Consider the following 14,560-nt stretch of genomic DNA (forward strand, 5'->3'; position numbering starts at 1 on the left):
TTGCCATTAGTCCATCCGGTAAACCTTTATTTGCAACAGGTTCGGGTGATAATCGTGCAAGAATATGGAGTTATGACTCTATTAGTAAAGGTTATTGAAAATAACCTTAATAAATCATTTACATTTTTCACACATCACACCCACCACACACACACACACACACACATTCAGTGAAAAATGTTTCCCTCCTTTTTTTTTGTAGCTCGCACATATACACCATCCACATACATCTATTGGCTTGATATATCATTTATAAAACAAAAAATGATGCAAATAATAATAATAAAAATAAAAAAACACAACCACATTTATAGTAGTAATAACAAGGAATTATTATTTATAACAAAAAATTGTATTTTTTTTTTGTGTATGTGGTCTCATCGAAAACTTATTTATTCGTCCTTGGCAGAAAGGTTAACCTTGGGGTTGAAGAAGAGGGATTCTCTGCCCCAGAAAAAGTCCTACAAGAAAATTGAAATCAGCAACCACATTTAAATTATTTTAGGAAATCTTACTCTTCCACGGAAGTTGATGTAAGGGTATTTAACCCATTCCCTGGGGTGGTGTTGTTGGTGCTCAATGTGAGTGGCGTAAAGGTTGTAAGCATTAGCAGAAGCAGCGATGAGACTATATACAAAAAAAGTTAACTCATTTTTAAATCTAAATTTCAAACCATGTGTCTTACGAAGGAATGACAACGAAAATGGAGATCTTCTTCCAAGTCTCAGCAGATTCTATAGGAGGAAATTAAACAACTGTTTTTTTTAAAAAAAGATGGATTTCAAATTTACCAGCAGCATGCTTCTTGACAGCATCACGTTGAGCAGCGAAACCGCCATCAACAGCAGTGGATTGGAAACGAACACCAGTACGCTTTACGGAAGCAGCAATTTGAGAACTGATAATACGGGCGGCCATTTTATATGTAATTTAAGAGAGAAACAAAAAAAAAAAAGTTTACAGTTTGCTGATTTTTTTTTTTTGGACAGCAGCACAGCCAGGGTAATTCATTCACGTTGGGCGGATGACGTAATGACTGACATTTAATTTTGATTTTCCCCTTTTGCTTCATATCGATCGTAAACCTTTTCACTTGGTGTTGCTATCCAACAGCATACTTTATTCTATTGTAGAGACACAAGGGAATGGATTGTGTCCTTTTGCTAAATGAATCTTTTCAAAATCAAGCATTTAATTGTAAGCTATAGGCTCTCTAAACAAAGAAAGTAGCAAGTTATTCTTGATGGCAAGTATAAACCTTCCTATGAGTGGCCTTCATTGTATTTCACGACTCTTTATGCACCATTCAACTCGCTTTACAAAGGGCCTTATTGATCTCGCTGCGTCCTTTGTGACTGTGAAATTTGTTTATATCAGCTGTATTTCTTTTTTTTTTTTTTTTTTTTTTCTTCTTCTCCCTACTGTTTAAATCATGGATGTTGTTAGCGTAACAGAAAGAAGCACAGAGCAATTCATACAGTTCTTTTACCCTAGTTACGATACACAACGTCAAGTACGTATTTAAATGTAATCAAAAAAGACATTGTACTAATAAGCAAATAGAATCTGGGCAATTTGTATAGAGATAATTCTGCTATTTTATGGAATGGTAAAAAAAATAAATCAACACAGAGAGTAAAACAGATTAATCAGATTTTTTTTTTTAAAAAAAAAAAGGTAATGCGTTCTCTGGAGCACAACAGTATTCTGAATTTCTTGGACGTTTACCCATGTCACATCATGAAGTGGATGTTTATGATTGTCAACCTATTTCAGCAACTATGAATGCACAAGGAACCTGCGGTATCTTGATCAACATTACAGGCACAGTGAAATATGGAGATAATCCTTTAAAACGAAACTTTGCTCAGACTTTTATATTGATGCCTGACGAAAAACAAATTGGCAACTATTATGTTCAAAGTGATAATTTTAGGTACAAAATAAGAATAAAAAATAAAACTTGATTCTAATTTGTTTTTGACTAGATTCGTTTAGAAGGATGAAGAACAGAGATTTCAATTGTAAATAATAATATAAACAAAACTATTTTGAAACATGTTTCTTTTCTTTTGTATGTATTGAAAAGGACAAAAAGGATAAAAAGAGAGAGAGACTATATTTTTTATTCCAGAACACAAATATAAACAGATAACATACATTATGAAGAATAGGAAAGAAATTAAAAAAATGACTTTAACTTTCGAATTGATTGTGGTTTACTAATTGTTTTATAAAAATACTTTTTTTTTTACTGCTGTTGCATCATCACTACTAATATTACTATCGTCACTACTACTACTGAACCTTCTCAAGAAGGGCATCTTCTTTTCTTTAGAGGGTAAGGATGAAGTTGAATGTTGTCTTTTTTTGAGTGGATCAACTGGATTCTTTTTCTTCCAGGAACTGAGTTGATCCTTGAGAGATTTAAAAGAACACTTGGCAGAGAGCTTCTTGCTGTCGTTATGGTTGTTGATGATCTTGGCCTGATTACTGTTGGTGATATAAACACTGGATGGCTGTTCTGGTTTAGAAATGGATTGCCATGGAGGTATAGGATCGCTATGGATTGTCAAGGGGGTGAATTCGACACTGTCCATAAAATCAAATTCTTTTTCTACTGATTTATTATCCAAATCCCAACGCATAAGGATGGCTGACATGAACCAAAAGAGAGGGCCATAGAGTCCAACCCAATAATGATAGGTGGTCAACTTGACTTGTTCGATGATTTGCAAGAACTTATCGTGTTGATAGAGTTGATCCATTTTATGTAGAAAAAATGAAATGAAATGAAATGTCTCTTTAAATACTGTTTGATGTTCTCAAATAAAAGGGGAATGTTTAATTGACAAAAAAAATTGGAAATGGGGAGAATGAAGAGTGGATAATAAACAACGAAAAAGAAAAAAAAGGGGGAAAGAAAAGGATTTGATAAAAAGAAAGATATGAGCCTTTTGTTTTAATTAAACAAAAAGGGGAAGGGTAGATAAACAGATATCAAGAAAGAATCATAGGCAAGAAAGGACTTTATGCAAAACAAAGCATTTTATCCAACAGATTTAAAAAATAAAAAGGTACACTGCATACATGGACGATAAAGAAACTATGTTTACATTCGTTATAAAAGAAAATGAAAGGATTGTTTGTATGATAAACAAGGTGATGTGTGTAGACTACATTTAGTAAACTGACTCAACATGAAAAAGAACCTTGTTTGAATTCTTTCAATTTATTTTATCTAAAGAAATGAAAAAAAAAGGGGAGGAAAGAAGGAGTAGAAGGGAAATGAGCGCAAAAAAAAAGATAAAATTAGGCAGGTAAGGATCGCTGTTGGCTTCATTCCAAAAGAAGCAGTTGAAGATCGTCACACTTATACTTGGATTTGAAATTGTGTAGAAAAATAAAGGAGAGAAAGGGTTGGAAAAAAAAAAAGAGCGTGCAACAGACTTCATATGTTGATTTACTGTATTTGTTCCAGAGCAGGTTAAAGGTGGATATGTGGCGATAGAGACCATGCATTATTTATGGTCGGTTTATGATCTATATTAGGACATCTATTTATGTGTGTTTCACAAACATGATTTATAATAAAACAAGTTTCTTTTTTTTTTCCTTTATGCAGAAAATGTAGACTATTGGCTGTGTCTGACTTTTGAATAGAGCTATCCACTGTGCATAAATTATTATTACCAATTTCCCTTATTCAACCCATATTCAGAGTACAAGAAATAAGAAATTGTACTCTGAAGTTTAATGGTCATCAAATTAACCTTACAACATTGTTTCTAAAGACGCAGTACAAACATACACTTCAACACATGATTGTCAGAATGTAAATAAAGTGGCTCAGTCATCCTAAGCAAGCAGTTTAAGAGTTATGTAATAGTGAAAGGAAGAAGTAGGTGGAGATTAAAAATGGATGACCTCAACTTTCTCTCTCTCTCTCTCTCTCTCTCTCTCTTATTTAATGCACTGGGGAATTGACATGAAGAGATTGCTTCAAGATGACACAATAAAAGGGTAAGGAAAAGTTCGTCTAAACTATTATCCTCCCAAAAAAGGGATACTTTACTTGAAAAGTACAAATAAGGGGTTGTTTGGTTGCCATAGTAGTGTTTATCAAACAAACCACCATTCCACTCGGATCCTCTACTTTTAAGCAACCACAGAAAAAAAACTAAAGGATGGATCTTTAAATGATATTAGGCTATGTATTCAAATTGGTTTGGGTATATATCCTTGTATAGCATCTTGTTGATGGTGAATCATATCATGTGTAAAAGAACATGGATCATTCTCATATTTCTAATAACTTGATGAAAATCCATGTCATTCATCGGTGGTGATGTAAGTAAATCAATCATTCACTTGAATCAATTAGATGAATTCTTATTCCATCTACACAAACAAATAAAGAGTATTTCATGGTTATAAATAAAGCATAAATTATACATTTTACGATAAATTCATTTTTAAACTTGTATCCTCTCTTTGCGCAGAGTCATACAGCATTTGTGTAATCATAAACATATCTTTGTGGCAAAGTAATTCTTTGGATTTTTCTTTATTAAACCACTCGCTTTCTTTTTCGACGTCCGCAGTACTTTTCAAATTAAAAATTGAATGGCTATACACTAAATTTATTTCCCGATAAGGAAAACAAAAGTTAAATATCCGAAAGGAGAAATGGTCCTTTCATGCGCATGAATATATTGGGTTTGACATATTAACCGACTGTGACACTTTGTTTTTCTTTTTAATTATTAATTCACTTCCGATATAAATAGTTTCCAAGAAACTATTTTTTTTTTTTTTTTATTTCTTTCCTTTATATTTTCCATTCTTCTTTTATGTTATTTACGAATACCAATGAAAACATTACCTATGGCAGGAACAGTATTTAAATCAAAACTACATACAATCATCAACAAGTTATCCAACAAACATAATGATGATAACAAACAAAAGCAAACAGACACTGTTATTTATTCACCAAAAGAACCAAGTCAAGGCAGTTCAAAAAGAAAATTAAGCGATACCAGTTCAGTCGGTACACATGATTCCAGTACGACTATTGCTGATAAATTTCGACAAGCGATGCCCTTCTTTCGTACAAAGAGTATATCAACACTCGAAGGCATCTCTTCAACCGACTTTTCAAAAGAATTAGAAAGACTTCATTCACTGTATATTCTAGCAGCTGACGAGGTAAGGTTCACAACCTGATTGTTCATCACATACTCATCCTGTCCATAGCTTAACTTTGCAGAGGATTCTGTTGGATCCTTCTATTATTCTGGAGACCTTCTTGCTGCGCGTGAAGCATTAGACGACTGTGCAAATGCGTTCATGCAGCTACTTGAGCATATTTTGGACCCCGTCTCACGTGAAAGCGTACGATCTTCCATGACAACCAAGCTGGTTCAACTTCAGGCAAGGTTAGCTCACTTGCCTGCTGATGAACCACTAAAAAATAATGATGAACTTGGTTATTATTCTTACTAGTCTCTCTCTCTTCTATCTTGTATATATCGTATTCATAATTCTTTTATTCTTTCTCATCGCGTTTTTGTATATGTCAACCTAAAAAGTAATCTAGTGTAAATAAAACACATGCTAATCTCTCTCTCTCTCTTGCTTCTCCTCCACTCTAATACACACTTTTCCAATGATGAGCATGTAAGGGGCTCTGGTGTAATTATAAACTCTTTCTTGCTTTCTCTCCCCTCTTTCTCTCTTTCTTTTCCTCTCTCCCTCCCTTCCACTCTTTTTTTTTTATCGACCCAAATCTACACTCTTCATCTTTGATCTTGCTGTTTTTTTAAACTCCATTCCGACCTTTGCACGTGAATACCAGGACTAAAGTAATACCGCGCATTTTCCCATAAATGCCTAATACAATCTTTTTTTGGACAATGACGCTTACGAGAGATGACTCATTTTTCTTTTTTTGTTCAAATAGGATTCCTACACGTAAACGCTATGTTTCATGCGGAAATAATATGAATCATCTTTTTAAAAAAGCGTGTTTAATACAAATGATAAATATATGTGTGTGCGTGTGTAAAAGCTCATTGTTATCTCCGGTAGATATTTTCCCTCTTTTGGACAATCTGAATGATGGGCATTTTGTTAGTTGACTGAATCAATATAAAGAATTTATTTTCTTTGTAATAAAAAGAAATAGTTGAGCTTGATAGTGTACAAGTGTATTTATATAAAAAAGAAAATTAAGACTGTTTGCATTTCAGGAGCACTCTCAGCTTTAGAAGGCTTCTAATGAAATATACATGATTAGGTCAATTCAAATTTATAAAGAATAGACTTACTACTTCTTCATCATCGTCATCATCGTCATCATCCTCATCCTCATCTTCATCACTAAGATAGTCATCCTACAAACAAATCGCATAAAAATCAAATTTCTTAATAAGCCTATTTCTTACCTCATCAAAATCAGAACCTTCTTCATAATCTTCATATTCAAGTGCCTTTCCAGTGAAAAAGTCAACAGCATGAGGAATAACCTTCTCCTTGAATTCTTCGCCTGTAAAATACTTTAGTTCCCTTCTCCATTTGCTTGTCTTTATCTTATACGATACCCATTTCATAATCAGCTTCTAATTTAGCGTCTAAACCTTCAGCTTCTTCTTCATCCAACTCTTCATCATCTTCAGGAAGAACAGGAGGGTTGAAAAAGTTGAAGAAGGATTCAGCAGGAACAGTACGCTTGACGACACGAGTCTTGTTGGTACCCTTATGACGTTGTTTCTTGGTTTCCACCGTCACCGTCAAATCCTTGCCCTCTTTCCAGTTGATCTCACATCCCTCAGCACGATCGTACACGTAATCACCACCGCTCACATTATCCTGATAATAATAGGTCTTGGTCAATACCGAGTTCGTAAAGTGGTCATTTTCAGAGAATTCGAATTCGAGCTTAAAGCCAGGTGTTTCGAGATAACTGAGACGGATGTCAACCAGGTGCTTCAAGGCTTCACAGTCCTCATCCGTGATCGTCTCTCCGATCTGAGGATGGGTCTTGAGGGCAGTCAACCAAAATTCAGGAATACCCATCACATCCTCATCCGTCACCTCCTCCTCCTCCTCTGTCTTCTCTTCCGCTTCCTCTTCTTCATCCACCTTGGCACCAGCAGTCACTTCTTCTTCTGTAGGTTCATATTGACCAGAGACCACCTGAGCACGTTTGTCGTATAACGGACGGTAGAGTTCCAGGTATTTCTTTTCTAACGCCAAGACCTCCTTTTGGAACTCGCCTTCAAGCTCAGCATGCTTTGATTGAAGGTATTTGAGACCGTTGATACGACGTTGGACAACAGCAGGAAGTGGTTCGTTCACAAGATTACCTAATCGACCTTGAAGCATGCTCATCAAAGCAGGATTACTTGAACCAGAAACACCTTTTGCAATTCGTTAGTCTTTCTTTCACCTTGTTTTATATCTTATTTACCTGGAGTACTAATCGTTTCAATTTCTTCAGAAATAGATGGCACAGCAGGAATGGATTGTGAGCTTATGGGGGCTGTGTTGATGGGTGTATTTTGTGGAGTGGGTGCTATCACTTTCTTGTTTTTTATTTCAACTAGACAACATGAGTTAATATAAAAGAAGGTATACTTTATAGAAGAAATAGTAATTGCTTTTACCTGCTTGTTGATCCATGAGTGGAAAATAAGATTATCTATTTTGTTGTATAGAAAAAAAAAAAAAAAAAAAAAAAAGGGCTTGGGGACAAAAGGATTGAAACAAAAATCTTTTTGGCTGTGACTGATTTGCAAGTAAAATTAACAATTTAATTAATTTTTTCTTTTTTTTTTATGGATAAAAAACCTTAATGTTTATTAAAAAGAGCACAAGGATTAAAAATGATGCAAGTGTATTAAACAGTGACCCCACACGTCTTTACTCATGATCCCATAAGGGATTTTCACTTTTTTCACTCATTTCTTGATCTAACCCGAGCAAAAACGATGAAACTAGATTATCATGCGCCCGTTTGGGTTTTAATTTTATTTATAAAAGTAAATGTTTAAAAACACATGAAACAGTGAGTTATAAAAATACAAAAGATAAAGAATTATAAACAGCTCATTTCAATCATTCTTTCTATATTTAGTTGCTGACAATACCATCCAAGGCAGCTGTTTGTTTAAAGAATTGCTGCCAGTGGACTTCCCTTTGAATCGGGTGACTGTAGCCAAAAGATCATGGACAGTAGATGGGGTAGCAAACTGCGCTGACTCAAATCCATATTGCGGTAATTAAATTCTCGATATGCGAACAATCAATTTCAATGTGCGTTTAAAGTGCGAGCTAATCTGTCCAATGTGCGTGATTATTAAAGATGTTTTTTATTCAGACATGTTGGGAGACATTTAGTAGAATGATGTATAAAACTTCTAATAGTGCTTTAAAGCTAACTTTTTATGATTCAGCAATTCTAAATTGTAAGTCTTCTTATCGCTGAATGGAGAGCATCTCACATGTTTAACTGAAAACCAAAATTGTTTTATAGGCTTGAATTCGAAAGAGTAAGGAGAGAAGATAAAAGCACCCGTACCCTTTTCTATCTACACTATCTCGAATTTCATTAAAAGTGTGCATGGGCGCATTGTCTATAAAGTCCTTTCATTTGTGGAAATTTATCCATTTGATCAAGAGTCTTTGTTATATAATGATCAGCTACAGTTTCAGTTTGTCTGTCTTCTTTTACGCTTGACTGTTTCTCTATTATGAGAACCATCTACTTTGATTTTTTTTTTTTTGGGATTCTGAAGAATTCTAACTATATTTACAATGCCTAAAAACAGTATGGTTCCAACGATCATGTGCGTTTCAGCTCGCATTGAAAGGTATAACGACCACTACAGATGAACCACTGGCTGCACGGCCGTATTGCGGTCTCCTATTGATGTCAAACCCAGCTTCGTTGGAAAAATAGTGCCTGTTCGTTTGAGTCCATCTTTTACCCAACCCAGCTTGATCATTTCTAGCGGGCTGGATATTTCGCTACTCGTCTAAATGTAAGGTTACAGTCATTCTTTATGAAATTATCTGCTGTAGGCTCTTGTGAACTAAATCAAAAGTTCTTGTTAAACTCTCAATCGTCTCATTACTGTAGCAGTAGATTTTTCATGAAAAACTAATAAGATGTAATTTTTGATCTTCCTCAAGTTGACTTTGTTTAGCACGGTTTATGTTTGTCCGTTTTTCATATATATTCCATTTGGAGTCTTCTCTTCATCTCTTAGCCCATGGCTGGTCTGTACAGACGGTCATTGAAGCCATGTTTGCAGCTTGAGAATCTGGAAAGAATTTGAATTTTAAAAAGTACAGGAAAACTGCCTTTTGATCGTCCGAACAGGGTAGTAGCAGATCAAGTGACGATTCGATTTCATCCACAATGGATACGGACGTTTGTGGTGCAAGTAGCAGGTAGTTTGTTGCCCAAAACATACAGCTCGCAGAGTGGATATACGGTTTGCTAGTCGGTTGGAAGGTACCCTGGAAGTCCTTAGGTTGCACTCCAGTCACAGCAAAGATCACATTCAGTGGTTTGCTCCCACATCGATACTATAGCGGATGACGCGCTTCAAAAACGCCTTGGTGACAATTTATTGTACTTCCATCAGGATTGGAGGGTAGTTGCAGTGCTCATGTGGGATAAGTAACACGTCTGAAAGACTATCGTCTTTCCATTCCACGTTACCGGTGGTGTACGTTGTAGAATGGGACATCAAGTGGTGGCTTGCTTATCGTATCAATCAGGGGTTGATTATTTAAAATTTGCTTGCTGTATCGTCTATTCCACCGTAAATTCTATAGCCAATCACTTCTTTCAAAATTTGATAACGGTTTGACCTCTTCACAATGTAAATTTTGCTCTGTTCATACTAAAGGCTTACATCTCTTTGTGCGCTGTCCTACGAAATGGAGAGTATGGGTAGTCGCTTTTAATTTCTTTAGTTCACACCTCACTTTCACTCAAGATGATGTAAGCTCAATCCTCTGGTTTTTTCAGTGGCTTTCTTTTGTTGACAATACTGATCTCTGGACTCTCAGCTGTTGTGGTCTGTCGGTTATCTGACGTGCCCATTGGAGGTTTGCTATTGACGGCTTTCCTTTTATTGATCCAGTTGGTCACTCGTGCTATGTCGCAGTTTGCCATCCTCAAAAGGGGCAGACTCAACCTTGACTAGCATGTTCCATCACTTACACTCTATTTCTTTTGGTTCACACTGCTCTCAGACGTGTGACTCTTATTATATTTATTTACAGAAAAAAAAAAAGCTAATTGTTTCATCTATAAAATGCATCATCCAATAAAAGAGGACTCTTCCAAATTAGGATAAAACATTGCTCATAGTCATATTGGTCTTTTTCAGATCATCTTGATTCAAAGAGGTTAATCATAAAGGAAAATTGACGTCTTTATCGATACCGATTTCATGTTTAGACAAGAGGCTAAAGTTAAAAAAGTTGAGATGTGACAAGTTTGGCATCATTTTGAAGGATAATGACAAATTTTTGAGACTGAGCTTTTAAGTGTTTTTTTTTTTAATTTTTTTTTTTTTCTGTTTTCTTTATACAAAACAAGTCTAATGAGTTTTCAGTATCCTATAGTTCTTGATGGTGGATTTGCTACCGAGTTGGAAAAACAGTTTAAAAAGGACTTGTCAGGTATGTAGTACGCGTTCGACACGTTCATATCACTTATTCAGCAACAGGAAAGTTATGGTCCGCTCAGTGTTTAGAAGATGACCCGGTTGCTGTTAAAGTAAAAAAAGAAAGAGAGAGAGAGAGAGAGAGAAAAAAGAAGCTGATGTTGATATAGTCTGTTCATAAATCATATTATGAAGCAGGTGCCAATGTGGCTACGACGTGCAGTTATCAAGCCTCTATAGAAGGCTTTCTTCAAGCTGGATATACAAGAGAACACGGTGTTGAATTGATGAATAAGAGTATATCCTTGGCTTGTGAAGCAAGAGATGAATTTAGAAAAGAACACCCGGAAGATAAAGAAGAGAGATTGGTTGCGCTATCCATAGGATGTTACGGTGCAATCTTGGCCAATGGATCAGAGTATACTGGTGACTATGGCAATATCACGATCGATCGATTAGTTCAATTTCACAAGGATCGCTTGGAGATCTTTTTAGGAAATAAGGGTGTGGACTTTGTGTTGTTTGAAACAATTCCTTCTGTATTAGAAGCAGAAGCAATTGTAAAGATCATGAAAGAAATGAATGACTTACCACCTGTGGGTGTCGCATTCCAGTGTAGATCTGATCATCAAATTGCGGATGGTACAGATTTGCTGTACGTGCTGAGTTTATTTGACAAGCTTGATTGTGTATTTGCTGTAGGAGTCAACTGTACAAAGCCTCAACATATTGAAAGACTAGTGAGCAGAATAGTAGAGGTCAATAAAGAGAAAGAAGATAAAAAGGCACTCTTGTTGTATCCTGATGGAGGAGAAGTATGGGATGCAGTAGCAAGAAGTTGGGACTCGTCATGCAAATTAGCTAAAGATAAATTTGGATTCTTACTTTCAAAGTGTGTACAAGATTATGATTCCCGTGTTCTTGTGGGTGGATGTTGTGGAACTGGACCAGACCATATAAAAAGTTTAAAAAGTTACTTGTCAAGAAAACAATAAATAATGACTTAATTTTCTCATATGTACGCATCACATCATCGATCACACACATTATTCAATCATCATAAACAGAAAAAAAGGAACACTCATGTGAACCCAAGTGATACAGCTATTAATAAAAAAAGAGAGAGCAAGAGAATGAGAGTGAATAAGTGAAGAATGTATATATGGTTTGACGTCTATTGTATGCATATGCAAGTAAGATCCCTTCCTTCTTTGTCTGGTTGTCATGGGAATCATCATCAAACAGTAGGAGCCCTTAGATCACATCTACTTACTGTCATTTGGATTATAAATGTAATAAAACAGTTAGCCTCAAACAGTTGAAATAAAAGCAAGCTCTTTTTTTTTTTTTTTTATTTTTATTTTATTTTATTTTATTATTAATAGAAATGAAGGCTTTATATATTGATTCACAGTCACCAAGTCACAGTGAACAGTTGAAAGATTTCACCAAGAACTTACCAAAGCACATCAAGACCTACTTCAAGAATATGTTTCCAATCATCGAATGGCTACCAAACTATAATTGGATTTGGTTCTCTGGAGACTTGACAGCTGCTATCACAGTCGGTACTCTTGTCATTCCTCAAAGTTTAGCTTATGGTAATCACATACTCTTTAATCCTATTTCTAACTCTTATTTTAGCTAAAATGGCAAATCTTCCACCTGTTTATGGTCTTTATACTAGTTTTATTGGTGTCATCACCTATCCATTATTTGGTACCTCAAAAGACGTCAGCATAGGTAATCAGGAACAGAACAAGAAAAGGAAAAAAACTAACGTTTCACAACACAGGAACAAGTGCCATCATGTCCCTATTTCTTGGACAGCTCATGACGAAATTCACAATGACCCCACAATATATCTCTGGTGAATGGACTCTGTCGGATGTAGCCACTTTACTTGCCCTCTTTGCTGGTTTTATCGCCATGGCTATCGGATTACTTCGTCTAGGCTTATTGTTTCATTTTATATGTCAACCAGCCATAGCTGGCTTTATGGCAGGAAGCGGGTTGTCAATCTTGATCAATCAGTTTGGTAAAATATTCGGTATACCAGGTATCAATACAACCGAGGCACCTTATCTTGTCTTTGGAAAGACTTTGGCTCGTTTAAATCTGATCACGATCGATGCTGCTTTTGGATTGACCTCACTCCTTTATTTGTATTTTGTTAAATATCTCTCACAATACCTTACCCGTCGATACCCTCAGCACCGCCATCTCTTGTTCTTTTTCAATTCAAGTCGAAGTATAGTCGTCTTGGTCTTTAGTACTCTCATCTGTTTCATGATCCATCGATTCGGTCAGATCAGTCCTTTCACTATCATTGGCACTGTCCCTGCTGGTTTTGGACATATGGGCCCACCAAAGATCAAGATGGATTTAGTGGGATACTTTGGTACGGACTTGATCAGCATCGTTGTCTTGCTCATCATGGAACATGGTGCGATCTCTTCAAGTCTGGGTAAAATGGCTGATTATAAGGTCAATATGAGCCAAGAGGTCTTCACCATCGGTCTGTCCAACATCTTTGGTTCCTTCTTTGGTGCTTATCCTGGCACAGGTGCCTTTTCACGTACGGCGGTCATGTCCAAATCTGGAACGCGTACACCACTCACCAGTTTCTTTGTGGGCCTGATCGTGATCGTCTCGATCTATGTCTTTACGCCCGCGTTCACATTTATTCCAAATGCCTCCCTGGCAGCCATCATTGCACATGCTGTAACGGATTTGATCTCGGGTCCAAAGGTCTGGAAACGCTTTTGGGATGTACACCCTTCAGAGCTATTGATCTTTGCCTCTGCTTATATCATCTCACTCTTTACCCGAATGGATGTGAGTGTCTATGTACCGGTGGCCATCTCACTTGTCGTCCAACTTTACCGAATCGCTCGACCTCGACATGCCTTCCTGACCCGACTCGAACCAACCGATTTGTATTTCCCTGCAGATCACCATCCCTCGCTTCACCTACAACCCATCCACCCTTCCATTCTCTGCTTTCAACCACAGGAAAGTCTCCTGTTTCAAAACAGTACCTTTCTCTTTGAGGCCTTGATCGACCAAGTCAAAAAGACCACACGACAGGGCCAACCCCTGGCTGAAAAGGTCGGTGATCGCCCGTGGAATCAGGCGGTCAGCATCCAAAAAGAACGCGAGCTGCCCGTGCTGGAAGCGATCGTACTGGATCTCTCGGGTGTTCATCAGATGGATTATTCAAGCATGGAACTCTTGATGGACACATCAGCCCAGTTGGACAGATATGCAGGCGTGCAGGTGCGTTGGTATATCGTGATGAGCTATTCGCCTACAGTGCGTCAGTGTCTGCTGTTTGCCGGCTTTGGCACACAGCGTCGTCATCCTCTCACCGGTCAGTTTCTCTCTGATCTGTCACGTAAAGAAGAAAAAGAAGAACGTCAGTGGTCAAAAGAAGAAAAGAAGGGATTCGAAGAAGTGAAGATTGAGCAAGTAGAGGTGAAGAAAGAAAGCAAGCGATTTGTTCATTTGAACTTTATGAGCCATCGTAATCCAGTGGATGACGTGAGCTCTGTGGATGACACAGTTGAATCCGGTAGTCGCTGTGGTCACAGTGATGAAGAAGATCAATTTGCCAGCATTCAATATCGATTCCCATATTTTTTTACATCCATTCATGAAGCAGTAAAGGCCGCATTGAATCAAAGAACACGAGAGTTAGAAATTGTTCGGGTTGTGTCTGATGGAGATTTAGGTTCAGTTGAAGCTTGATTGTCTGTTATCAATAGCCTTCTTATATAAATAAAAAGTTCCATTTGTAATCTACAAAACAATAATAAAATGGGAAAATTATTCTTGTGTCCGATCTGAAGCGGATAAATGATAGCTGTTGC

General features: G+C 36.7%; 6 protein-coding genes across 6 annotated transcripts; 3 read left to right on the forward strand and 3 right to left on the reverse strand.

Annotated features, from left to right (window-relative positions):
- Window positions 1-392: 392 nt before the first annotated feature.
- On the reverse strand, window positions 393-918 carry RO3G_14410 (uncharacterized protein; the record flags this gene model as incomplete). Its single annotated transcript, XM_067668994.1, has 4 exons — window positions 393-461; window positions 516-627; window positions 686-734; window positions 792-918. 4 exons carry the CDS (start codon window positions 916-918, stop codon window positions 393-395), a joined length of 357 nt encoding a protein of 118 aa, XP_067525095.1.
- Window positions 919-2,231: 1,313 nt separating this feature from the next.
- On the reverse strand, window positions 2,232-2,768 carry RO3G_14411 (uncharacterized protein; the record flags this gene model as incomplete). The annotated part of the gene is made up of 1 exon (XM_067668995.1): window positions 2,232-2,768. One exon carries the CDS (start codon window positions 2,766-2,768, stop codon window positions 2,232-2,234), a length of 537 nt encoding a protein of 178 aa, XP_067525096.1.
- A 2,119-nt stretch (window positions 2,769-4,887) lies between these two features.
- Window positions 4,888-5,508, forward strand: RO3G_14412 (uncharacterized protein; the record flags this gene model as incomplete). Its single annotated transcript, XM_067668996.1, has 2 exons — window positions 4,888-5,211; window positions 5,260-5,508. The coding sequence occupies 2 exons, from the start codon at window positions 4,888-4,890 to the stop codon at window positions 5,506-5,508; spliced, it is 573 nt and encodes a 190-aa protein (XP_067525097.1).
- Window positions 5,509-6,216: 708 nt separating this feature from the next.
- On the reverse strand, window positions 6,217-7,686 carry RO3G_14413 (uncharacterized protein; the record flags this gene model as incomplete). The annotated part of the gene is made up of 6 exons (XM_067668997.1): window positions 6,217-6,279; window positions 6,333-6,398; window positions 6,450-6,550; window positions 6,606-7,424; window positions 7,475-7,606; window positions 7,671-7,686. The coding sequence occupies 6 exons, from the start codon at window positions 7,684-7,686 to the stop codon at window positions 6,217-6,219; spliced, it is 1,197 nt and encodes a 398-aa protein (XP_067525098.1).
- A 2,939-nt stretch (window positions 7,687-10,625) lies between these two features.
- Window positions 10,626-11,683, forward strand: RO3G_14414 (uncharacterized protein; the record flags this gene model as incomplete). Its single annotated transcript, XM_067668998.1, has 2 exons — window positions 10,626-10,704; window positions 10,887-11,683. The coding sequence occupies 2 exons, from the start codon at window positions 10,626-10,628 to the stop codon at window positions 11,681-11,683; spliced, it is 876 nt and encodes a 291-aa protein (XP_067525099.1).
- Window positions 11,684-12,075: 392 nt separating this feature from the next.
- On the forward strand, window positions 12,076-14,438 carry RO3G_14415 (uncharacterized protein; the record flags this gene model as incomplete). Its single annotated transcript, XM_067668999.1, has 3 exons — window positions 12,076-12,289; window positions 12,333-12,431; window positions 12,484-14,438. 3 exons carry the CDS (start codon window positions 12,076-12,078, stop codon window positions 14,436-14,438), a joined length of 2,268 nt encoding a protein of 755 aa, XP_067525100.1.
- Between the last annotated feature and the right edge of the window lie 122 nt (window positions 14,439-14,560).

This window comes from Rhizopus delemar, genomic scaffold (assembly GCF_000149305.1).
Source record: "Rhizopus delemar RA 99-880 supercont3.14 genomic scaffold, whole genome shotgun sequence".
In the NCBI taxonomy this organism is placed as follows: Eukaryota; Fungi; Mucoromycota; class Mucoromycetes; order Mucorales; family Rhizopodaceae; genus Rhizopus; species Rhizopus delemar.